Below are 24983 nucleotides of genomic sequence, written 5' to 3' on the forward strand. Positions count from 1 at the left end.
AAAACAGTAATAATCTTAAAGAAGGGTGGAAAAGGGTGAGGCAATGGCATATCAGTCATTGCAAATGGACAAGGACATTTGCAAGGTAACTATGGTGCTCCTAGGAGAAAAAGGAAAAGGAAAAGTGGACATATTAAGTTTAACTCTTCCTTCCCCTCCTTTTCATTATGGATGAGCCAATCTCATGTCAGAGTTAGAGAGGTCTGGTGTCTAATCCCCCAGTATCTACTCATTAAAAACGAAAGCCCGTTGACTCTGATACCAGTGGAAAAATCAAAATAGTTTAATTGGTATCAGATTTTTACAAAAACAAAAAAGGCCCAGGAATAAATTGCAACACAGGAATGGGGAAACTGGCAGAAAAACAGCCTGCCTCTTAAACTCAGTTGTGCTGTGTTCCTAGTCCCATATAGCAAGGGTGGCTAACCTGTGTCTTTTCTCACGTTGCTGACCTAACCATTGGTCATGCAGGCTGGGGTTGGAGGGTCACAGGTTAGTCACCTCTGACATATTGAAAGACATCTTCTTGGCATTCATAAAAATGTATCTTTCTCCGCAATTTAATCCCTAAACTAACTGAAATACCCTATGGCCATAGATACAAGCAGAGCATCTATCCAGATCATATATCCAGAGAAGTGGCGACATAATAAAAATTGTCTTGCCAAGTAGGTTTGACTTAGCTATCCAATTGTCTCACCACAGATTAGTTGTTTTTTCATGCACACCCAGAGGAATGGCTGGCTCACCTCCGTTCATCACTTTGTATCTGCAGCATCACAGTGGTTCAGTTTGTGCATAACACTAAATTGTGGCTAAGCATAAATGTGCAAGTGTGCTAGAAACTGGGGCCACTACGCTCTACTCCCGGTTCTGCTGCCACTGCACTACCCAAGGCCAAGCCATGGTTTGGCTTAGCGTTACATCTGAACCCAAGCACATGGTCTGTTCCAAAACAGACAAAGTACAAGTTGCGAGCTGAACAATTGCAAGCTGAATTGCAAGCTGAACAATTTGAGGTGGGCTGGATAAGGCACAGGCCCACTCAGTGCACAGCGGCAAGAACCAGCCTGGTTTTGTGATTGGTTAAATTATTTCTATCTTGCCCTTAATCCAGCAATTTAACCTGAAGTCTCACTAGACAGAACATAGTTCAGGAGATGCCAGGAACAGAGCCCAGAGACATCATCACCACCAGCAGTATTAGAGGCTGAGGCTCTTCTTCCTGGCAGCATCCCCTGGAGCAGGGATCGGGAACCTGTGTCACCCTCCTGGCATTGTTCGGCTCCAACCCCCGTAAGTCTCAGCCAGTGTGGCCAGTGGTGACAAGAGTTGTCCTACAACACCTGGAGGATGCTAGAAGTTTCCCAATTCCTCTTCAAGAAGCCCAAGCACTACCAGCAGCAGGTCCCAGGCTACTTTCGCTTTATCATAGGGATTGAAAACTTGTGGATTCCCAACTTCCACCAGCCCCTGCTGCTAGCACAACCAGCTGTCAAGGTTGATGGGAGATGTGCTCCAGCAACATCCAGAGGACCACAAGATCCCCATCCTTGCTTTGCGCCCTTGAGCTGGTCCTAAGGCATTTAGGCCTTAAGAGTGACATGCTGTTGCCCAGATGGGCGGGGTACTAATTAATTAATTAATTAATTATTCTGTTGTTGTTTGTTTTTTTAAAAAAGCACAACCCCACAAAGTTATTACCTGGCCTATTTGCAAGTATAATCATTAGAGCCTAGCCAGAGTTCTATACTTAGCCCAAGGCTGGGAAGGGAGAGGGGATTTTCGTTTGAAGCCCTTTGGCCTAAAACCAACCTGCTGCATTTCACTCACGCCCATGCCAGCAAGCGAATCCCACGTGTCCAACTTTGTCACTCTGGCTGTGCTGGACAGGTCTGGGGTTCAGAAAGCTGGGAGCGGGCTTTGGGGAGAAGGGGATCTCTCCCCAAGGCCTGCTCTTCCTCGACTAGGCGAGGATGGTCTCTGGCTGTCGCTCTGTCCGGCCAGCAGCAGCAGCACCCAGAAGGAGCGTCGTGTTGGCCGGGCTCGCCGAGGGTGATGCGCCGCGACAGCTAAACCGGGGATAGGGTTTCAGCGGCGACTCTATATATAAAGCAGCCGGGGGCCCTGATGTCAGCGCGCTAATTAAATTCCGCCGGGCCGGGCGGCTTCTCTGCGGGGGCTTCTCGGTCGGGAGCCCCTCCGAGAGAGGCGCGCAGAGGCGGCGGGAGAGCCATGATGATGGACCTTTTCGAGCCCGGCTCCTATTTCTTCTACTTGGACGCCGGCGACCATGGAGGCCTGCAGGCCCTGGACATGGCCGACGAGGGGTCGCCGCTGTACCCGGGCAGCGAGGGCCCCTTGTCGCCCAGCTCGTGCCCCGACCAGCTGGCCCCGGAGGCCGGAGGGGGCGGCGGGGGCGACAGCAGCAGCGGCAGCAGCAGCATCGGGGCCGACGAGGAGCAGCACGTGCTGGCGCCGCCGGGCCTGCAGGCGCCCCACTGCCCGGGCCAGTGCCTCATGTGGGCTTGCAAGACGTGCAAACGGAAGTCGGCGCCCACCGACCGGCGCAAGGCGGCCACGCTGCGCGAGAGGAGGCGCCTGAAGAAGATCAACGAGGCCTTCGAGGCGCTCAAGAGGCGCACGGTGGCCAACCCCAACCAGCGCCTGCCCAAGGTGGAGATCCTGCGCAGCGCCATCAGCTACATCGAGAGGCTCCAGGACCTCCTGCACCGCCTCGACCAGCAGGACAAGAGCCACCAGCAGCTCCTGCTGCCCGCCAACGGGGGCGCCGTCGGAGACGCCTTCGCCGGCACCGCCAAGCAGGGCCATGTAAGCGCCACTGCCGCGCGCAAAAGGCGCGGTCGCCTCCCTTAGCCCCGCTCCGAGTTGGCGAGGGGGGCGCAGCCGGGCCAGCGGCGGATCTGCTGCTGCTGCCGCCGCCGATCGGCACTCCCCTTTCGTGCCAGCCCCCTCCCTCTTCCCCTGCCCCTGCCCCACTCCCGCCCCCAACTCTCTCTCTTTCTCTCCTTCCTTCCTTCCTCAGGTGCCCCCGCCCGACTTCTTGAGCCCCTGCAGCGCCGACTGGCCCAGCGGCTCGGAGCATTCCAGGGCGCTGCCCATCGGCGCCAAGGAAGGTAAAGCTCCACGCTGACAAGGAGACTGGGGGTGTGGAGTGGGGTGTTTCATCTGGCTGGGAGACTCGGGATTGTTGTGCCCCCCACTACGCCCTCTCTTCCCCACCCGCAGCCCAAATGCTTTCACTTCGCAGGATTCGCCTGGTTTGGCTACTTACATTTGCGCACACACACGCAAAGTCCCACTTTTCTGGCGCCGACGGGTCCTCTGGAGCAGCCCTGCTTCCCAAGGGACTCTTTCCCCGAGAGATGGTGCCTGGTTTGGAATGGAAGGGGAGGGGGCGGCACACAGACGCCTTTGAAAGTTTCTGCCCTAATAAATCAGGCGCAGTGCGATCCTGAGCTGAGCAGGACCTCCTCTCTACAGCGCGGGTACTTAAGTTTGCAAGCGCGCTCTCTGTCCTAAGGAGAAGCGCACAGAAGGAATCGCCACGTTTCCTTTCAACACCAGCTGCGAGTTGCACCTGTTCCGCTCCTTTATCAGGCCAAACCTGGGTAATCTCCCCAATGGGTTTCTTTCCTGGAGAGCTCCCGTTGGATGGCTCAGGAGAGTGAATTGCCTCGGGAGTTGCCTGCAGGATCGCAGCACACAGCATCCCCACTCCGTCCTGAGCTCACTGACTTGAAAGCGGACCCGATTCTTTCAGCGGCACATTTCGCAATAGGGTCCTCCTCAGCCTGTGATCCTAAAAACACGTCCTCTGAGAGGCGCAAACCCCCCCACAACTAGAAAACGTTGTGCTAGTTTACTTTGGATGTTTTGGGCTTGTGAGCAAAATCCTTGCTGGAAATGAATGGGATTCACGTTTCTAAATAACTCCCGGTTGCGGGGGTGGGGTGGGCTAACCCTGTCAGTCTGCTGCATCTGTCTAAGTGGCGTGTGTCCCAGAAAGGTGATAACACACGGAGGGGTCCCCTGGGTGGTCGATCTCTCATTTGGAATAGATCTGCAAGGGATTCCGGCTGCCAATTCTTTTAACGATGAGACCCCAACTCCTTGAATTCGGCGGAGGAAACGAATATATATAGGTGGTAACCAGAAGTGTGAGCCCCGTGCTGACAATAAATGGCCGGATTCAGAATCTCCACCATCACGATTTTATTCTAAACTGCCTGCCTTTTGCACCTGACTTTGGGTTGGTAGATCTTGGGATTCCACCTTTTTGCAACAAAACAGATCTGACGCGCCTGTCCGCCCCTTCCATGATCTGTGTGTGGGTTTTTGAAGGGCTCCTGCCGTGGGATTCTGTGGGTGCTTTTCGGTTCAGAAACACAAGTGGCTCATGAGTAGGATGCGGCCCCGATCCCGCGTGCGCTAAACTGCATTTCCCCCCTTCCAAACCCAGGGAATCCCCTTGGCGACTCGTCCGCGTCGAGCAGCCTCCGTTGCCTCTCCTCTATCGTGGATAGCATCTCGTCGGAAGACCGCAAAGTACCCAGCGGGGAGGAAGTCGTGGAGAAGTAGCCGGCCTGGTAGTATTTTTGGAAACATGCAGTAGCCCCGCAAGGGACGGTCTCTCTCCCTCCCTCTCCGCCCCTCCCCCTCCACTTCGCCCTTTGGACTAAATCACAATTAATTTAATCTTCTGGAAATCCTAGATGGGGTGGAGGGCGGCGTTGTGGAAAAGAACACACAGCTGAACAAATAAAAAACGCATCTTCTTAAAAGGAAGTTTTGCCCTCCGACAAAAGTGCGCCGGCCCGCTTGCATTTCCACCCCGCCCCCCCATCGCAAAACCAATTTTCGGAGGTATTTTTATTTTACCGAACGTTGCCTCGACCACCCCAACCCTCTCCTTTTATAATTAATATATTGCCTTGTGGTTTACTGAGGGTCTTTTCTTTGGGTAACACAGTTCATTCCTGTTTGAAGGAAGTTCCTGGTTGCCTTGTATTCTCTTCTCTCTCTTTTTTTTAAAGTTCCTGAGATTTAGGGTTTGTGTTTGCGTGGGTTTTGTTTTTGTATATAATGTTAGTACTTTTCTTTATCTCTTATTCCCTTTTTTAACAAAGACAAAAAAAATTATCTATTTAAAATGTGGAAAGTGATCCTGTATATAAGAAAAGCTAGATAAAGTTTCCAAGGTTGTAAAATAAATCTCTTTGTGTAAAAAAAGAAGGTATGCTTGAATATTTTTAGCCTTTTGGCGTTTGTGTGATTCAGCGGAAGACTCTAAGCTGGGGGGGGAGGGAGATAAATGATATGGGTTCTTTCTCTTTCTCTGACCCCGACCCCCCAAAAGAAACAATCGAGACCGCTTTTTCAGAAACGTACTACCGGTTATTGAAACGGATGGCATTTCCTCGTGCGTGGGATTATTTTAAGATCGAGCTCTGGCCATTTGTTCTACTGAAATAGTACGAATGCCTCCTCTGAAGTCGTAAAATGAATGGGACAACAGCAGAGTAAATAGCTTAGGAACAGAAAGAGCGAGAGAGAGCACTTTCATTATTTGTGGCTTGCCTTCTTCCTTGTCCCCAGCAACCTCCCGTTCTGTATGTCTTCTCAAGTCGCTAGGCCTCATGCATTCAAAGCGCATCTAGTGCCGCGAATCCACGCTTTTCTTGTTCTTTTGCCGACTTTCCAGAAATCGCTCCTCCGGGTGTGCCTTTTGCATCCGATCTCCGCATATTGCCAGAATCTATTCCCTCTCCCCCCTCCCCATTTGCGGGTTGTGCGCCTGGGTTGCACACCAGCCTTGTTTGAAGCAGAATGGATGGGCGTGAGATCCAGAGGCTCCGACAGGAGGCTGTCCAGTCCCTTGAGATGTGAAGAAGGGGCGTCTCACGTGATGAAGGGGTTAAGTGGCTGAGAGGAAGGGGCCAAGCGCGCACCTCCGGAGGAAAACAATCCGCTTCTGAGGCTGGCAAGGCGAGCCTCTTCCTCCCAGGGAGAACAGCCCTTAGTTGTAACCAGAGTTGTTTATCATCCCAGGAAGGGGCGACCACCAAGAATCCACAACCCTCCCCCACGTCTCTCTTCCCTGCCCTCCTCCTGCGTCCCCGCCAGCCTCACCATGCAGAGCGAGAGGCAACGTTTCCAATTCTCTGCAAGGCGCTTTGTGGGTTTGTCCCGGTTCTGCGTATTTTGTGGTTTGGTGCTGCTACTTTAATTATGTTCTGGGACTCTCATGATGTTTATGATTGCAACTTGTTTAAATTATTTTTACTATAATGTTATTATTATTATTAATAATAACAGCAACAATAATAATTACCCGCCCTTTACCTTAAGGTCCCAGGGCGAGTTGCAGCATTATTATTATTATTATTATTATTAATAATAATAATAATCTCAAGGGTGGCAGAGCTCTCAGCCTCTCATTCAGAGACTGCTGATCTGGAGATTTTCCCTTGCCTTCCTATCTTAACGGGCTGTGGCTGTCCGAACATCATTCTTTGCATCATCCTAAAGTCTCGATCCTGCGTTCACTTACTTGGGAGTAAGGCACATGGAAATCCGTGCGACTTTCTTCTGAGTAAACATGGACTCTGTGTGCGTGTGTGATTCACAGGCAAAATTGCGCCTGCCCGATTTTTTTTATCACGCTCCATCCTCAATAGAGAATAGCTCAGGTCTGAGCTGTTCGTATGATAGAATAATCATGATTTGTCAAGCAAACTTTCATGGTGTCGCCTTGTAGAAGGGCAGTTCTGGGCCCGCTTACGCGGAAGTAAGGCCCTAGGACTTACTTCCGAGTAAAGAGGGATAGATTCACGGTGTCGATTCAGTTCCACGTGTTATATAATTTCGCCTGACCTCAGCATTTTGTCCTATTCTTTTCAGTAGGATTTATTCCCGAGTAAGTGCGCAGAGGACTCCAATCCGGCATCTTAGTTACAAGATGAGAATTTTACTCCGATATTTTGAAGTTGAAAGGGTCTGCAGGGAAGAGTCCCTCAGCCTTGAGAGACCAAACTGTCCCTGGCGCGACTCTGTCGATCTCGAAAGCGGGAAAATTTTTAGGAGCCCCAGACCATCCGAAGGAAACAGCAGCCAGGAACGAAAACTATCCCCCCCCCCGCCAATGTCTGTGCGTCCCCGCCTAGTCCCAGCTCTTCCTTGTGATATTTTAGCCTTACCAAACGGTGTTGGGTTCCCCTTCCGTCCTTGTCTTCTCCCTGCAAAGCGCAGTAACGTGAGAAATTGTTTGGAGTAAACGGGACTTCCAAGAAGGTTTCTCATTAAAGAAAGAAAATAGTCTCTCTCCCCGGACCTGCCCCCCCCCAGCCCAACGCGACCTCTGTGGCTGCAGCCAAAGAGACCCCGGGTGTGTTTGCAATTACACTGTTTGGATTTGATATTAAGAATGATAATCTTTACCTAACTCTAAAGCCAAAGCAAACGCGGCCGTTGGAAGCACAACTCTGGAGAAAGATAAGCAGGTTTTGTGTCTGGATCTAGTGAGAGGTCTCTCCACCCCACCCCCTTTATTTGCTCCCCTAAGCCCACCCACCAGGCCAGGGAGAAGGTGGTCTGCAAAAGGAGCAGCTGGAGAACGAAGGAAAGAGATTTATTCGGCTTGGGGCTGATTGAAACAAGGTCAACTTTACCTGCAGGTTGGACTTCCTACATCCTTGATTCATCTGATGGACCTCAGAGATTAGGAGATCTTTCCGCTCCTGCCCCTGGCCTCACATCCACACCAGACAATTAAAGCGCCCGGTTTTCTCAAAAAAATCCTGGGGACTGTACTTTAACCCACATGGAACTACAATTCCCAGCACCCTTAACAAACTATGGGGGAGTACTGTGCTTGGCAGATCTTTGCATTGAGCAGATAATGGGGTGGTTGCAGAGGCAATGTGTCTCTTACTGCAGAGCGTCTATAGGCAACAATCCAATAATAGATTGCTTCTTCTTCTTCTTCTTCTTCTTCTTCTTCTTCTTCTTCTTCTTCTTCTTCTTCTTCTTCTTCTTCTTGTTTTGTTGTTGTTGTATATTTCCTGCCATTTCTCCCAACATGCTTCTCAGTCTCCCATTCAGGCACTGTCCAGTCCCAGACTTGCCGAGTTTCAGCAAGCTGATGGCCTCATGCACTCTCTCTCACAATACCATAACCCAGGCTTGCTCAACCTCGGCCCTCCAGATGTTTTTGGCCTACAACTCCCATGATCCCTAGCTAGCAGGACCAGTGGTCAGGGATGGTGGGAATTGTAGTCTCAAAACATCTGGAGGGCCGAGGTTGAGGAAGCCTGCCATAACCGATATGGAGCTTCAGAGAGCTCAAAGCGCTTCACGGTAGTCTTCACGACAACTCTATAAGATAGGGCACATTGTTTACCCTGCTGGATTCTGATGATTTAGATCCACTAGAATTTTGAGAGCTTTCAGATGGATGTTAATGTTGGGGTTGGAATTATATATATATATATATATATATATATATATATATATATATATATATATATATTCTTTAATTAAAGATAAAAAAATACAAGTGCACAGAGTAAGATAAGATGGGGAAAAGAAAGGGAGGAGGGAGAGAAAGAAATAGAACCCATGTAGAAAACAAAACAGAACGGGGAGGGGGGGAAAATTTGTATACATTTTTTAAAAATGGTTATTGTTGTTAACCAGACCTTAACCTAGTACGGTATTTATAAAAATGAAAATTGGAGTTCCGCATGCATACTAGTTTGCTTGTTTTCAGTGTCCATGTGATGCCGTTGTCATCAAAATTCGAGGCCAGCAGCCCCCCATGAGGCCAGGTGTGGCGGGGGGGGCACATGAGGTGCCAAAATATATTGGCCTGGCCCTGTCAAATTGCCAGTCCATACTGCACCCAATAATAATAATAATAATAATAATAATAATAATAATCCAATTTACCCTTTGTAGGTGATGTCTGATACATTTTTTTTAAAAAATGTTGACATTGACCTCTTTGCAATATATCAATGACCTGTTTGGAATATTACACGCACACACCCCGCCCCAAAGCACCCTTTGTCATGTCAATAAGATGGTCATGGCTCTTTGCTGAAAAAATAAATCCGCTTCATCTGTTTGCTGAACTTGTGTAACAGAATCCTGAGCATGGAGCCAATCCGATGCTCTTTTTCACCGTCCATAGACTCATACAAAATAACTAGAATGCATCGTGAATCTGAACAGCGTTCCATCTCCTCCACCCTCAACTGCACGCAGTTTCGGGGGAACTCTAGTGGCTTGAAACCCACCAGTGTATCATCTGAACCCGAACCCCAGTTGGCCATTCATCCTTCCAGTGAGAACCAACAAGCTTCCCCACCTCACCCGGCCGCCCGACCCTCAGCTAGGATCCATGCTCGAATTGCTTGCTTTAATGAGCATCTGTTGAATTCATTTCTAGCTGTTGAAACTGCTGCCTTGTTTAGATGGGGCTGGCTGGCTGGTGGTGGAAGGAGCTGAATTCACCAGATTGTTTCAGAATGCCATGTTGTGAACCGCCCTGAGATCTACGGGTGAACTGCGGCATACAAATTTAATACATACGTACATAGTCATCAGTTTGCCAACCCGAGAAACAGCTGCCTGGAGAGAAACGTAGCCAGCGCCTCTGGAACAAGGAACCCGGGACAGCGCACCCGAGGGCCCAAAGGAGTCCCTGGCCTCTTGTCCCCGGCCTGATGCTCCTGTTGCCTCCCGCAGGCCGCTTTTGATCTCGGCCAGTCCAGGCCAATGGCTTCTGCAGCTGGGCCGGAGCCCTCCCGCCGCTGGGGCAGGTACGGCTGTGTTGACATAGGTGCGCTCTCTGGCGCAGACGGGCCCCGCAGCCGAGTAGAGCTTGGGGGAGAGGGGATCTGCCAGCGGCGGGGGAGTCTTTGGGGACCCCTTGAAGGTGCCAGCCCCCCACCCCCACCCCGTATATGTTAAATGGTTAAAAACTGAGCTTTCTAAGGAGGAAATCATTTCCTTGAGGACCAGCGTCCGGAGCTCGAGGTTTTCCCTTGTCCGGTGTTGCCAACTCAGCCATCTCCATCTGAGCGGGTCTTTGTATAAAATCTCTTTCTTTTACCTGAATGTTGCCCCGTGGTTTTCTCCCCAAGCCTTCTCTTCCAAATCAATCGCGGCGGTCTCGCCGTCCTAAGAAGTTTTTCTGTTCCCAGAACACTTTGGCTGAAGGCGCATGGCTGCAGAGCCGCCTGCATTCCTGACAAAGAAGGAAGCGACGGCAACATTTGCTACCCGCCTTTCGCCATGAGATCCCAGGGCGAGTTACAACAATGTGAATTCCCCGCCTCCCGTATTAAACTCAGCTAAAACGGTTGCTATCTTTCTTCTGTCACTTACTTACATCGTGCGAATCTTTGCTGTATACATACGCTTCAGGTTACATACGCTTCAGGTTACAGACTGCGCTAACCCAGACATATTACCTCGGGTTAAGAACTTTGCTTCAGGATGAGAACAGAAATCGTGCTCCGGTGGCGCGGCAGCAGCGGGAGGCCCCATTAGCTAAAGTGGTGCTTCAGGCTAAGAACAGTTTCAGGTTAAGAACGGACCTCCGGAACGAATTAAGTTCTTAACCCGAGGTACCACTGTACATCAAACAACCTTGCGTTTGATAAATACGAAGATTTGCAAACTTCTCCCCCATACTGTAGCAAAAATGTAAGTACTGTCTGTATTGGAATTTCCACGGGATGTGGAATAGATCCTGTGTAGCGGAAACATACGCAAAAGTAGGGGAGCAGGCCAGACCCCTTGTCCTTCTGTAGTTTTGGCAACTAATTCTGGCAATGAGAGCTTAGAGCTTAGTTCGCCCTTGACTTCCCATTGATTTGAATACTGGCTGGACCTGGAACTGAAAGCAGGTTCAATCTCTAGCCAGCCTCTCGTGAGCCCTGCGTAAAAATCTTCACAGCTCTGTAGAGACCTCTGAAAATGTCGGAGAGGGAACGGGTCAACTTCTTGCCGGCTCTCTCTCCTCCACGTGCAGCCTCTCACTCACTCAGTCGGTGCCCGGTTCCCACAAGTGCCTCCTCCGGGGGAGAGGGCTCCTTTGCTCCCCCACTCCCTGCTTCTCTGGTTCCTCTCTCCGGCTGGACGTTTGCAAATTTGTTTTGAGATCGGCTTACAAAAAGGGAGCCGGCTCCTCGGAGAGATACCAAATGCACTTTTGCTGGAGTGACGACACACACAGACCAGCGCTCCTTTTAGCAGGAGAAAGCAGCCCAGGACTTTCCCAAAAACTCTGGACAAAGGAGACGAGAGCTGACGTGCTGTAAGCGCAAATATCCCTTCAATAATAATCACAACGAAGGCTGGAGGGATCGCTTCTTACTCAAGAGAAAGAAAGAAGCACTGGGCTGCGTACACACCATAAATTTAAAGCACATAGCTTCCAGGAAAGAATCATGGGAAACTGTAGTTTGTTAAGCTCTGTGAGGGGTAAACTGCAGTTTCCATGGTTTTGGGGGCGGTGTGCTTCAAACGCGCTCATCAGGTGCAGCCACTGGCTTGAGAAAAATTGATAGTATTGTTGATTCAATGGCTCATTTTTTGTTTCTCTGTGAGGGTGCATCTAAACTCCAAATAAACTACGAAAAAGACTCAATCTTTCTCCTACTCCCGGGGAAAAAACCGAGTTCTCCTTCAAAAATCTGAAGAAATCTTTTATTGCCATATATTTTGACAGCATTCCTGTAAAGGCACTTTCTCCTCTGCACTTTCAGACGTTCAGAAACTCCCTGATAGAAGCATGATTGGCTGTCAAGTGATGATTTGGGGCTTCGGGGCTGTTGACTTGAAAACGTGCAGATTCGCCATAAGCGAACTTTTTAAACAGCACATTGGCGGTGAATATGCCAAAGCTACTACTAAGCGCTTTCTGAGCAACGCCTGGCGAATGTGCACAATAACTGGCGTCTCTGCACATTCTCCTTTCAGCCGACAAGAATCAGCTCGCTATGAGCTAATGGTGTACCCTTCATCCAGGCTAGTTCTCGCCTGCTTAACGATTTCTTTTCGACTGCACCAGCCATGTTTCCCATCCCTTTGCGCATCTGCTCGAGTATTTGATGCCCCCTGAGGTCACGAAGCAACAAGGCGAGCGACGCGCAGCGCTTCTGGTCCTCCTGATAGGAATCAAACTGTATTATTAGCCCCGCTGCGAGGCCCTCTCAGCCACCGAGCTGATTTGCAGAGAAAGCGCCCTGGAAAAGGCGGCTGGCGCTTGCAAAAGATCAAGTTTATTTGTGTTCTTCGGAGGATAAATCGGTAAACGGGTTAATTTTCGCCCCTGGGGAATCCGCGAGCTCAAAACCTCCATCCGAGCCAGTCCTCGAGTTACAGCACACCAGATACCTCTTTCTTTGCTTGGTGGGCGATTCTTCCCCGAAGCCAGAGGAACGGATCCGCCGGTTGTCCAGAAGTTTATTTTCTGTAAGCGTCTCCCCCTCTGCAAACTGCTTTAGAGCAGCGTTCGCCAACCTGGTGCTCGCGACAACTCCCATTAGCCCTAGCCAACGCTATGGTGGCTGGGAAGTTATTAGGAGAGAGAGATATGACTCAAAACATTTACCTGTATCAAGTGGGGAATATATTCAAAGCGTGTGTGAGAGAGACACGCCTGTGCTTTATAATAGGCAGAAATCGCCTTCGCTAAAATGAAAGCTTTACATTATGTATTAGCTTATTAATATATATATAGTATTGTTGATTCAATGGCTCATTTTTTGTTTATAGGAAAGGTGAATACAGTGGTTCCTCGGGTTACATACCCTTCAGGTTACAGACTCCGCTAACTCAGAAATAGTGCTTCAGGTTAAGAACTTTGCTTCAGGATAAGAACAGAAATCGTGCTCCAGTGGCGCGGCAGCGGGAGGCCCCATTAGCTAAAGTGGTGCTTCAGGTTAAGACCAGTTTCAGGTTAAGAACGGACCTCCGGAACTAATTAAGTACTTAACCCGAGGTACCACTGTACTAAATATATATATGCCGCATTCACCTTTCCTTAAAATATTAATTGAAAGCACCTCTGTTACCTTTCGCTTTTATTTATTGTAAAGTAGTCTATCATCAATTATTACTGATGATCGATCCACGACAGTGAAGATGAACGAGATCTCCAATTCTCAGTAAAAGTTCCAGGTAAAAGTTCCGGGGTGTGTGTGTTAAGTGTAAACATAGCCCTAATCACGGCTCTCCTTTGAGCAGCGAAGGGACTCGGCAATTCATCTGTTAATTGTTCATACAAGACATTTCCTTTGGGTCTGTATTTGTGTACGCCCCTTTGAATACCTTTTGACTTCTCTTTTTAATACTTCTCTTTCGATGCGTTTCAACGCTGAAAAATAAAGTGTTTCTTATTGTGAAAAAGTAACAAATAAGTTACAAAATGAACCCAAGACCCGCACAAAATCAGTATTAGTCTACTGAAGTCAATGGTTTAACTTCCTTTTCGGATTCGTTCGCCTACACTACATCATAGATAGGAAACATTTTTCAACAGGTGGAGGGCCGCATTCCTTTCTAGACAATGTTCCGGGGGCCACATTCCAGTAGCGGGTGGGTCCAGAAGCAAATGTGGGCGGAGCAACGCATTTTGCCTTCCTAGACGGACTTCTTCCATCCCCCTTTTTCGCATCCAGGCCAGCAAGAAGCCTTGCCAGAAGGCAAGAGCTTTCTCTGCATCTGGACTCAGGAACACGGATCGAAGCTGCCCTCTCCCTTCCTATGCGGCCGACCTCTTTCCATAGGAAAAGTAGCGCTTAAAAAGTGCAGGATGCGAACTGGGGAAAGCATGTTGGGGCCTTGACGAAGGCTTTCGAAAAAGCCTTTTCCTAGCCCACCTTGAGGCTCCCCCTCCTTCCGCCTGCCCTGCTGCACTTCTTAATTGCTGGGACCCCGGGGAGGCTGTTCCCACCGCCTCGCGTCAAGCTGCTCAGGATCTGTGAGACTCGAAACTTTACCCTGAGAGGAGGGGCGGGGCGGGCGGTGGCAGCTGGGACGCATCAGTAACGGTGCAGAGACAGGATTGGAGCCGCCTCCCGCCGGCGCAGCCTCTGTCAAAATGAAACCGCAGCAAGGGGGGAAATAAGAGAAGGAGGAGGAAAGGCGGCAGGGCAAGAGTTGCTTGGGCTAAAGCAACCTGTCTTTGGGCTAGGAAATCAGAAAGAGCAGTGGCTTCCGGTGACTCTGCAGAAGCAGGGGCTGGGGGGGGGAAGCAAGTCAAGATTTTAACACCCCATGCGCCCCACTCCACAAATCCTTAATAATAATTTTATACCCTGCCCATCTGGGCGGCTCCCAATAGAATATTAAAAAGCACAATAAAACATCAAACATTAAAAACTTCCCTAAACAGGGCTGCTTTCAGATGTCTTCTAAAAGTCAGGTAGTTGTTTATTTCCTTAACATCTGATGGGAGGGCGTTCCACAGGGCTAACGGTCAACGGGGCTTTAAATGTTGACTCTTTGCTTGCCCAATGATCTTAACCATTCGGTTTAAGAAAGTGTCAGTCTTTGAGAGGGTGGGGTGGAAGGAGAATTATGTGAAATTTTTCCTCCTCCTGCCCATCAGAAAATTCCGAATTGCTGGTAGAACATTAGGTATCATTCTCCAAGCCCGCCGTATTGGGAAGCCAGGAGTTCTGAAAACTTTGATCAGTCATTAGAAAGGAGCGTGCGTGTGTTCTGGTATTATTACTATTACTGTCCATAGGTAGCTCATGAGACTCTTAATCTCAGGGTTGTGGGTTCGAGACCCACGTTGGGTGAAAGATTCTTGCATTGCAGGGGGTTGGACTAGATGACCCTGGGATCCCTTGCAACTCTACAATTCGATGATTCTAGGATAGAGACTCTAGGGCTGCGATCGTCCCTCTGAAACCGGGGTGGGGGCGGGGCGGACACACGTAGTAATTTTAACTCATAGGAACAGCAGGAAGGTCGTTTCCGAATGTGCCTGCCGCATTGCCTAATGGCTTTTGAGCAGGTTCCTTGAATTGTTCTTCGTGTTCCGGTTGGCACCTCTGCTTCCATGGACAAGCGCGGCTACCTGAAATCTTCGACGATCGTCCAACTTTGTTCTATTCTTAAGAACAAAGGTCAGCCCGTTCTAAAGCTGCATTCCCAGCCACGTCAACTCAGAAGAAAGTCCTAAACTCCCAGGAAAGTGGAGTTAGGAATGCACCCTTCCTTGGAAAGAGGACTTTCCCTGTGGGATTTCCTTCTAAACAGAAGGCCTAGGATGGAGCCATCGGCTTCCTGAAGGCGGGAACTGACCTGACACTTAACTGAGCCGTCGCGTTTATGAAAGGCGGCCTCCCCCCCCCCCGCTCCTGGTTGCTCCTGCTTGTCTCTCTTCCTTCTGCTCTGATCTCCAAAGTGTTACTAATTGAGCCTCCCGGATCCGCGCCTTTAAAAGGCAGCAGCCAAAAGGAGCTGGGAAAGAGACTGTTGTCCCCTTGGGAGAGAGGAGGGGGAAGCTCTACACAGACGGCCCCCCGTCCAATCCCATCCCCAAGTAGGGGTCGTGGCGATGATGCTCTGAGCAAGTAGGCAGCCCCTGGGTGGGCAGCCTAGCCTGTCCTGCGGGTATAAAGAGCCCCGGCCTGGCCTGCCCTGCTCCCAGATCCCGGGCGCCTGGCGCGCCCTCAGCTCCAAGGATGGACGAGTTGATGGACGGCTGCCAGTTCTCTCCATCCTCAGCCGTCTTCTTCTACGACAGCTCTTCCTGCATCCCTTCCCCCGAGGAGGAACTGGTGGAAGAGGACTTCGCGCAGCGGGTGGCAGCTTCCTCCTCCTCGTCGTCCTCGTCTTCTTCCTTCGGAGCGCACCCGGCAGATCTGCCCGGGGGATCCGACGGCGAGGAGCACGTCCGGGCGCCCACGGGCCACCACCAAGCCGGCCACTGCCTGCTGTGGGCTTGCAAAGCCTGCAAGAAGAAGTCGAGCACGGTGGACCGGAGGAAGGCGGCCACCCTGCGGGAGAGGCGGAGGCTGAAGAAAGTCAACCAAGCCTTCGAGGCTCTCAAGAGGTGCACCACGGCCAACCCCAGCCAGCGGCTGCCCAAGGTGGAGATCCTGAGGAACGCCATCCGTTACATCGAGAGCCTCCAGGAGCTGCTGAGGGAGCAAGTGCACCACTACTACCGCTTGCCCGGCGGACAAAGTTGCTCCGAGCCCAACAGCCCCACCTCCAGCTGCTCCGACGGCCTGGTAAGGACTTCGGAGGGACCCCACCCGAGGCTGGTGGACCGGGCCAGGGAGGGAAAGGGGACCTCTTCGCGCTCTCCCAGAGGAAGCGGCTGCGCGGGGGCCACGTCGGGGGTCGTGGCGGGTGTGGAGCGCGCGGGGAGCTTCGCAGCGCCTGGAGGGGAAAGGCAGGCGCTTCCTTAAGCCGCCTGGAAACAAAAGGCGCTTCAAGGTTACGCATTGCGCCCGGGCTTCCTGCAGAGCAGAAGGGCATAGCGATCTTGGAAGACGCTGCCTCCGACGATCATTTTATGTCTGGGTTTGTCCTGATATGGTTTCCGCTCCCGTTTTCCGACGCATAAGGCCTCAGTCGAGGCGGCTTGCCTAAGCGCGATCACAATAAATACCGATCCCGCACCCCTATATATATATATATATAGACAGATTAGAAAAACAAACACAAACCAGCCTATGGGAAGGTAAAGTCCAACAGAGGGGAAACGGCAAGAGTGGAGAATCTTTTGAACCTCGGTGAGCAAGGTACGCGCGCACACTAGGCTGATGCGAGAATGGAGCATCTCGCTAGTTGCGCGTGCGCGCACCCCCAGAGCAAGGCATTGTGATAGACTGCTAGTCGTCCTTAGAGAATTTCCAATGTGCTTGGAAATGCTTTCCTCATCCACAACAATCCTGCGAGGTAGGTCGTTATCCATCTCATCTGATAGATGGAAAGCAAAGTATTGAGTTCAATACTCCCAAGTAAGTTGGTGAAGTATTGCGGTGTAAGTTCTCCTAGCTGAGCACGCGCTTGAACCCAGTCCTCCCATTTCGATAGATCTCTTTGCTGGTGGAGATGGTCAAATACAATAATACGGGAGCCGTTCGCGTGTCTGCAGATGGTGAGAAATGTGAGCGTATGATATATTTTAATGCTGAACACTGAAACGAATTGACTTACGTCAGAACAAAATGGATTTTGGGTGATTTCATAAACTGTTGCGTCGTTGGCCAAATTGTTTGCTTCTGAGGAAGAGCCTTGCGGTGTTCGGAAGCTAGCAACTTTTATCAGGTCGATCTAAGGTAGGAGCATATCCTTCAAAATAATGTGACATAATGCAAAAGACTTAAATAACTGGAAGGCTGCAGTTTTAGGCCAAATAATTTGGGAATATAAGCCGAATTTTTGCTAGGAGGCACGTCGGTTTTACTAACTATGCATCGCATGGGACCACACGGTTGCGCGAGAAAGTCGCGCGTTTTGCCGCCGCGGCCGGGTCAGCAAAGGAGTAAAGGCAAAACTTGCGCTCACTTTGCGCTGCGATCTTACGCACGATTCTTTGTAACGCGCGTGGCCAGGAAATTCCAAGCGAGACAATGAGCTTCCGTCTGTGACCCGGTGCGTGTTTTCTTGGAAGCAAGCGAACGTTGAACTCAACGTGTTCCCTATTACGGAAGTACTGTAAACATGTTTGTGGTGTTAGTCCTAAATCACTCTTAATGAAAGCAATTAGCCAGACGCCCAGATCTTGAAAAGCCGTTTGAAATCGACAGGCAAGTGAAAAGTCCTTAAATTCTAACTAATCCAGTTTTCTGGGCGTGCTGAAGGAGCCGTCGCCTGCTGTCCTATTAAGCACGTTTCTTTAGGAGGAAGATCCTGGGAAATCGGTGCGTAAATTTCCTTGGATTTAGCCCTATTGAACTAACTTACTTCTGATCAAGTATTGCACTGTCAGAGTTTTCCACTATATGTTTATTTGATCAAAAGATTTAACTATGGACAAGGTAATGGTGGAAACAACAGCTCCCTCTGAGATGACGCCTGTTTTCTCCCAGTTTTTCTTCCCTGCTGATGGAGAGAACGGCCTCCCTCCCACATTGTGTTACGGGACTGTTGTTGTTGTTGTTGAAACCACATTCTTTTCACCAGGCATTTGGCTCCGGATGTGCCAAGCTTTGATGCGCTTGGGAAAGGGTCCTGTCCTGGCTGGCTGCGGCTTTCCCTTGCTCCAATCCATTCTCCATGGTCAGTGCAGCTCACACAGATTGGAGATGCCCCAGGTTGCTTGGCCTTCGTTCCCCTTCTTCCTCGGAGCACAGCGTTGAGGAAATATTGGAAGTCAAAGGGAACTCATAAAACTGCGCCTGGGCTGGCTGGCTGCCTTCTCAATGGTTTCTTCCCTTCTCCAGAAAGCAGAAAATACACTCTGTTCAGGCAAGGGCCAGGCTCCCATCCGGTTTAACCAAATTCATAAGAAATGCTACCGTTACTACTACCAGCTGTGGCAATTCAGGGTGCTCCTGCCAGATTGTGGGGAAGTGCTTAAATCGCAAATGGGCCACTCAGATCCTATTTTTCTGTGTACATTATTTGTCTGGCACCATCTGTCTGGAACATCAGCTTACACACATTCCTGTCCTCTCCCCCTCTCCCAGTCATGGATTTTCGTTGCTATTCCATTGCTTCCCATCCACACCAGAGGGTGGAAGTTGATGGAGTGTATTGAGAGATAGTATAGTCCCTCCTCTCAACCATCTCTCCTCTCCAGTGCCATTTTTTGTTCTGGGCATGTGCACAGGTATTTCTGTATGTGTATGTGTGCACGTGCACACATCTTCTTGAAAAATAAACAAACCAGGAAATGTGCAAAAGCATCAGTTATTTTGTTTCACAACCAGAAAATGGAAGCTTGCACTAAACAAAATAAATTTCCATTACTTTTTAAAATTTTTAAATCAAGGTCTTGTGCAAGAGCTGATATTTACTGCATTAAGGCTTGCACAGGAGATATAGAAGTGTTGCACAAAACCTCTGCAATGATGTGTTTTTAAAAGTGCACAACGCATTATCATAGAATAGAATCATAGGATTATAGACTTGGTAGGGACCCCAAGGGTCATCTAGTCCAACCCCGTGCAATGCACATATTAGTCTGCAAGGTGTTCCCACCCAGCAGAGTCCCTGAGAAACCAGCTCCTTCTAACCGGGCTGTTGAAATCTGGCCACATTTTCAGTAGGCTACAATTGGTAGAAATATGTATGCTTGCATTGTTTGGGCACCCAGAACAAAATGGCTAGTTGTAAGCAGCAAATAGAAGTAGCAGAGGGAGTGATAGAGGCCACCCACGAAAAGGTCACCACCACACATATGACAACACCCCCCCCCCGCAAATAACGCTAATGAGCTTCCACTCTAGCAGCAAGTACAGATGTTTAACAGTTTTTTTTAAAAAAAACTTTTTGGATGTTCAGCTGTCAAATTAAATCTGGATTAAATATAAAACACACACACACCCCAAAAATATGGGCTTGCAGCCTGATGATGTTATGGGGGTGTGGATGCTGCAAAAACCAAAACTTGTGTGTGGACGCACAGCAAAAAACTCCTGTCTGGAAGCAATCTCAGTAGCTGATTTGCCCATGTGATTGCTACTATTTGTAGTAATATTGTAACAAAGAGTCTTATCACGCATTGGTTTGTGGTTTTGTTATTCTGCATGTTTTATTGAGAGGCCTCCTCCTTTGGTTCAGTAGTAAACTTCTGTAGGCTGGAGTCCGTCAGATCCATGAAGTGTAATCTGAATAGGCAAGGATATATACATATTTACATACGTAGTTCACTGGGAGGTGGGGGAGCAGGGATGGAGAGAAGCGGGGTTGGATAGAAATGAAGTGCATTTCAGAAATGAAATGGTGATTACAGAGTTGTTGCGGAGAACAAAAACTCATGCAGCCAATTCTTTATTGCACCGCATAGATTTTAAGCTGCTATTCCGTTGCTTCTCTGCAGCAGCAGCAGCAATACTATATGATTCTATAATAATACTATAGTATCACATACCGGTAGTTGGGAAGGTCTTCCAACCAACCTCCTCTTGAAAGGTAGGCAAGATCAAGACTTCAAAGTGAAGCACAGCTCACCAGGGCTCCTTCTTTTAATGCCAGGTCTCAGACCTTGAACATGTGGCATGGTATAGAGAGTCTCTGAGTACATAAACATTCCACTGAGTAACCATACACCAGGGGTTGTTGGGAGCAGGGCTTTCAAGGCAGGTGGCTCCATAAACCGCACAGGCCCAAATCTCTTGTTTTGGAAGCTAAGCATTAGGAGCTTCCATGGGCAGCTTCCTACAAACACTACTGTCCAGGACCCAGAATCTTTTGGACTACGGAAGAAGGAAGCTGCTTCAGCGAAAAAGGACAGCAGCAAACCAAATAGGCAGAACCAATTTCAAACAAGGCACCTGGTTTGAGATAACACAAAACCAAGCACATCCTCAGTTACAGGGTCATTGCTAGCCACCCTAACCTGGGAGAAAATCTGTCAGTCAGACTATGAGTAAAGTCCATCCATAAAGTTTCTTTGTGAAAGAAAACCTTTATTGAGAAGGTTCACTTATGTAGCTTAGCAGGAGAGAAGAGTTTGGATTTGATATCCCGCTTTATCACTACCCGAAGGAGTCTCAAAGCGGCTAACATTCTCCTTTCCCTTCCTCCCTCACAACAAACACTCTGTGAGGCGAGTGAGGCTGAGAGACTTCAGAGAAGTGTGACTAGTCCAAGGTTACCCAGCAGCTGCATGTGGAGGAGCGGAGACGCGAACCCGGTTCCCCAGATTACAAGACTACCGCTCTTAACCACTACACCACACTGGCTGTCATGCTTTTTGCATGCTTTTGCATGAAAATGGCCTCAGGTTCAGTCCCTGGCAACTCACAATGCTGAGCTAGGTAGACCAAAGCAGCTTCCCATGTTGAACATAAGAAGAGCCTGCTAGATCAGGCCAGTGACCCATCTAGTCCAACATCCTATTCTCACAGTGGCCAACCAGATACCCTTGGGAAGCCCCCAGGCATATCCTGAGCAAACAGCATCCTACCGACCTGCCGTTTCCAGCAACTGGTATTCAAAGGCCTACTGCCTGTCAGTGGAGGTGGAATGTAACCTCCATATTTCCATAGCTTCCTGTCTTATTCTGGGGTGCTCCTTCTTGGATGCCCAACACCACTGCAGCAGAAGTAGTAGCCATTGCAGGAATTGCTATGAGACTCATTTCTTCTCTCATCTTTCAGGCTGAATGCAACATACCGATGTGGTCCAGAAGAAACGTCGCTCATGACAACGTCTATTGCTCTGATCTCCAAAATGGTAAGGCTCAGCGTCCTTTTCCCACTCCAAGGAAGTGCTGATAAAATCAAGACCAGAGAGGTGCTCTCTCTGATGGAAGATCAGCAAAGGGCCAAGAGGAGAGGGCAGCTTCAGTTGCATTTCAATTATATTCTCTGCCAACTGCCTATTCATTAAAAATGCTCAAGCTGGGATAAAAAATAATAATATACTGTATAAAGCAATAAACCATAGTGATCAGGAGTTGGCAGGTGGTAGATTGAGATCTGCTGGTAGATTTCTGGGTGCTTTTCAGTAGATCAGCAAGGGTGTTTGGTTCTCAGTTGTTTAATGATAGCAACAGCAAAGGAGGCTTTTGCCTCATGTGAAGATTATGCCGAACAAACGAACTCAAGCTTCCTACAGACTATACTTTTAAAGCCCATCTAAAGCCCATTCCCCCCCTCAAATAATTTTGGCCATTGCAGTTTACACCTCACAGAATTACAGTCCCCAGCATCCCTTAATAAACTACAGTGCCCAGAATTCTTTGAGGGGGGAACTCCAGTGTGACTGTGTGTCATGTTTGCAGCCTCAGATGTAGATTTGTAGAGACAAATCATCTCAAAGCAGGAGGTAATTGGTTCTGTCCCTGAACCACAATTTTGCCTCTGACCCCACCCCAACACCAATCTCTATTTTGGATCTAGCTCTGATTAGTGGATCTCAGTGTTTTCTTTACCCAGTGCTTTTTTTCTAGAAAAAGAGATGTCGGTACTCACGATGAAGTTGTTACAGTAAGTGCCACACTCTTAAACAACAACAAAAAGATGTGCCAGTACCGCTTACCATTGAGTGCCCCTGTGGGGGAAAAAGCACTGGTTTTACCTAAAGAGAGAGAGAGATCCCACAGGCCTTAAGTCTGCCCATCTAATGCAAAGTCTAATGTCTTACTTTCCATTGAATGTCCTTTGTTTCTTCCCCCGCCCCAGTCTATCCGTCTGAAGTGAGCACAGCCCTCTCCAGTCTGGATTGTTTATCCAGCATAGTGGATAGAATCTCTTCCTCGGACCAGGCGGGCCTCTCTCTGCAGGACTCCACTTTGCTGCAGGATTCTCCTGGTGCCAGCCCTGAGTCACAGCCAGGCACTCCGGAGACCCCTCATCCCAAGCTCATCTATCATGTACTATGAGCTGGCTGAGATTTGAGACCAGCTCCGGCCACGTTCGGACATTGCTGAGAACTCCCAACAGCAACGAGAAGGAGGCTCTCCATTGAAATCCGAGGCCCTTGGAATTCCACTGGACCAAAAATATGTATATAGAGGAGACGTCACTTTAATATGTGTACATTTGTGAATATATTTGCCCCGTCTTCCTTTCTACAAGGGGAATGACATTATATTTAACCAAGACATCTATATTTTAATATTATATAATTCTATGTTGGGTTTTTAAACCGTGCTATGTTAAAACCCTAGTTATTGTCAAGAATGGACATGCAGGCAGAGCTGGCTCACACATAAAAACACTTCATGTTTTGAGATGCCCAAAATGACAGATAGAATTTAAGTTATATTTTCATATGTGTATTTTTCCCAACTGAGGAGAAAAGCAACACCGACATGCTGTTTTTATGAGATGAGCTGAAAATTCTTAGAAGACATTTTTCTGAGACAGGTTCTGAGGTTATCTTTTTCTTGTGGGATGAGAGAAAGATGGCCACTTTGTAGACTTTTATTTGAATATGTTCTACCATTTTTGTGTGTGGAAACCATCATTTCGCCCTCTTCCATGACCTGGAACAACTTCAGGTCTGTGTGGAGGATGCAGAATGGTGGCCAGGCTTCCAACAAAGTGCTGGCTGCTTTCATTTGCAGCAGGGGGAGAGGATGGAGAGAAACTTTAGAGAAAAGGAATGAAGATATTTCCATGGCTAAGGGTCAGCTCCATTCCTAAGAAAATTTTGGATAATTTCTCCTCCCTCGTAGAAATTTTGCTGAAATACCACTCCCGTTTTTCTGCCCACAAATAAAGTGGAGAATTCTGAGAGGCAGTTTTCACACACCTCTGCTTTTTATAGCAAGTAAACAGCCTTAACCAGGTAGGGTGAGGCAGTTTGCCTCCGAAAAGGAGCAAATTGTCATTATATTTTGTCCAGTAGGGGAGCCATTGGACACTGATGTTCCTGCCTCTAGGGTTTTGCACTGCCTCTGCCTTTACTGCCATGGCGGTATCATTTTACACAGAAGCCTTTAGAAATCAAATAGCACCCCCAAAACAGTTTTTGATGCTCTATTTTACTATTTCCAGTCAAGAGGCCCTCTCCAACGGAGAGGAGCACTTAAATGTTTTGGTGGGCTTTCTTCAAACTAAATCGGTGCTTGAAAAACTGGAATGCAAATCCAATTCTGGTTTTATTTTTTTATAGCCATGCTTTCAATGGTAATAAAAAAGCCTTGTGGATTTTTTTTTGGGGGGGGGGTTAGGCAAGAAATCTCTGTTTCAGTTCATTGTATGTAAAAGAGAGTCTTGGTACAGTTTTGGATTATGGAGCAGCTCTTCAATATGATGTACTTAAAGAAAAAAAAGCAGGAAGGCTCAAGCGTAACATTTAAAAGCACTTTTGATCTCCATGAAACTCAATCATGCAGTTTTATGAAAGGAAAGAGTTCTGCAAAGGGCAAAGCACACTAAGGTTTATGGTGGTTAGCAATTCTTCAGAGACCAGCTGAGCTAGCCAGTACTAAAAGCCAGATAGTTCGTAGTGTGCAAAATATCACAATGGAAAACTTCTCAATTTATATGTAACGTAACCCTGTTATTTCCCCCCTGCCTTGGACATCGGGGTGGGCAGGGGAGCATATGGTGATGCCAGCATAGACGTTCCGATCTGATCCTTTTCAGTGCTTCTGCTGCCTCTATAAACTGTAAATTTTGTAAACCGGCTGTGACAATAATTACCCACCTTTACAACACAACCCTACACAGGTCTAGCCAGTAGTCGGTACAATTGAACTCAATGGGATTTGCTTCTTTATGCTGGTGGTGTTTTCCATACTATTCAGCACAGACCACAGTATAACTGTTGTGTATGTGCATGTGCTGTTCTTTTGGTGTGTTCCATGTAGGTTATTTTACACCATCAGCACTACAAGCAAAGTGCAAAAATCCACTGTAATAAAACATAGCAACTATGGAAAGTATCATCAGCTCCAATGAATGGTGGCCCACTACACACTATAGAAGCTGTATGGAATCCTCCGTTTCAGTTTGTGCCACAATGACCTTGCAAATGACCTTCTGCAAGGCATGCAGTGTAACACTGACAAATCACATGCCCGTAATATAATATACGCCTCTTTCTGGCTAGCTGGCATTTTCAAGAATCGCAAGCAAGGTCAATGGCTCTCTTTTCGGCTGGCAAATGTTTTCAAACAGAGAGTCCTGCCGTTCATGACTTACTATCCCGAAACAGCTGTATATCAAGCTTGAATATCAAGCTGAAGAGCGTTTCCTACAGCAGAAGGAATCAGGATGTTGGATTTTTGCAAATGTTGTAAAACTATCCATGACTCCAAAAGCCTTTATTGTGGGAACTTTTCTATCTGGTGGAGT

The 24983-nt window shown here is 48.5% G+C and overlaps 2 protein-coding genes across 2 annotated transcripts; both read left to right on the top strand.

The window, feature by feature from the left end:
* Window positions 1-1840: 1840 nt before the first annotated feature.
* On the top strand, window positions 1841-5256 carry MYF6 (myogenic factor 6). The gene is made up of 3 exons (XM_053406321.1): window positions 1841-2832; window positions 3047-3137; window positions 4484-5256. The coding sequence occupies exons 1-3, from the start codon at window positions 2236-2238 to the stop codon at window positions 4600-4602; spliced, it is 807 nt and encodes a 268-aa protein (XP_053262296.1). The 5' UTR covers window positions 1841-2235; the 3' UTR covers window positions 4603-5256.
* A 10247-nt stretch (window positions 5257-15503) lies between these two features.
* Window positions 15504-24309, top strand: MYF5 (myogenic factor 5). Its single transcript, XM_053406042.1, has 3 exons — window positions 15504-16286; window positions 21333-21408; window positions 22359-24309. Exons 1-3 carry the CDS (start codon window positions 15735-15737, stop codon window positions 22556-22558), a joined length of 828 nt encoding a protein of 275 aa, XP_053262017.1. The 5' UTR covers window positions 15504-15734; the 3' UTR covers window positions 22559-24309.
* The last annotated feature ends 674 nt before the right edge of the window (window positions 24310-24983 follow it).

This window comes from Podarcis raffonei, chromosome 10 (genome assembly GCF_027172205.1).
Source record: "Podarcis raffonei isolate rPodRaf1 chromosome 10, rPodRaf1.pri, whole genome shotgun sequence".
Classification (NCBI taxonomy): domain Eukaryota; kingdom Metazoa; phylum Chordata; class Lepidosauria; order Squamata; family Lacertidae; genus Podarcis; species Podarcis raffonei.

Bases quoted from the DNA above. Each gene is read 5' to 3' on its own strand.
- MYF6 (XM_053406321.1), top strand. From the start codon at position 2,236: ATGATGATGGACCTTTTCGAGCCCGGCTCCTATTTCTTCTACTTGGAC. The intron at 2,833-3,046 runs GTAAGCGCCACT...TTCCTTCCTCAG, and splicing joins GCACCGCCAAGCAGGGCCAT to GTGCCCCCGCCCGACTTCTT. The intron at 3,138-4,483 runs GTAAAGCTCCAC...TTCCAAACCCAG, and splicing joins GCCCATCGGCGCCAAGGAAG to GGAATCCCCTTGGCGACTCG.
- MYF5 (XM_053406042.1), top strand. From the start codon at position 15,735: ATGGACGAGTTGATGGACGGCTGCCAGTTCTCTCCATCCTCAGCCGTC. The intron at 16,287-21,332 runs GTAAGGACTTCG...CTCATCTTTCAG, and splicing joins CCAGCTGCTCCGACGGCCTG to GCTGAATGCAACATACCGAT. The intron at 21,409-22,358 runs GTAAGGCTCAGC...CCCCCGCCCCAG, and splicing joins TTGCTCTGATCTCCAAAATG to TCTATCCGTCTGAAGTGAGC.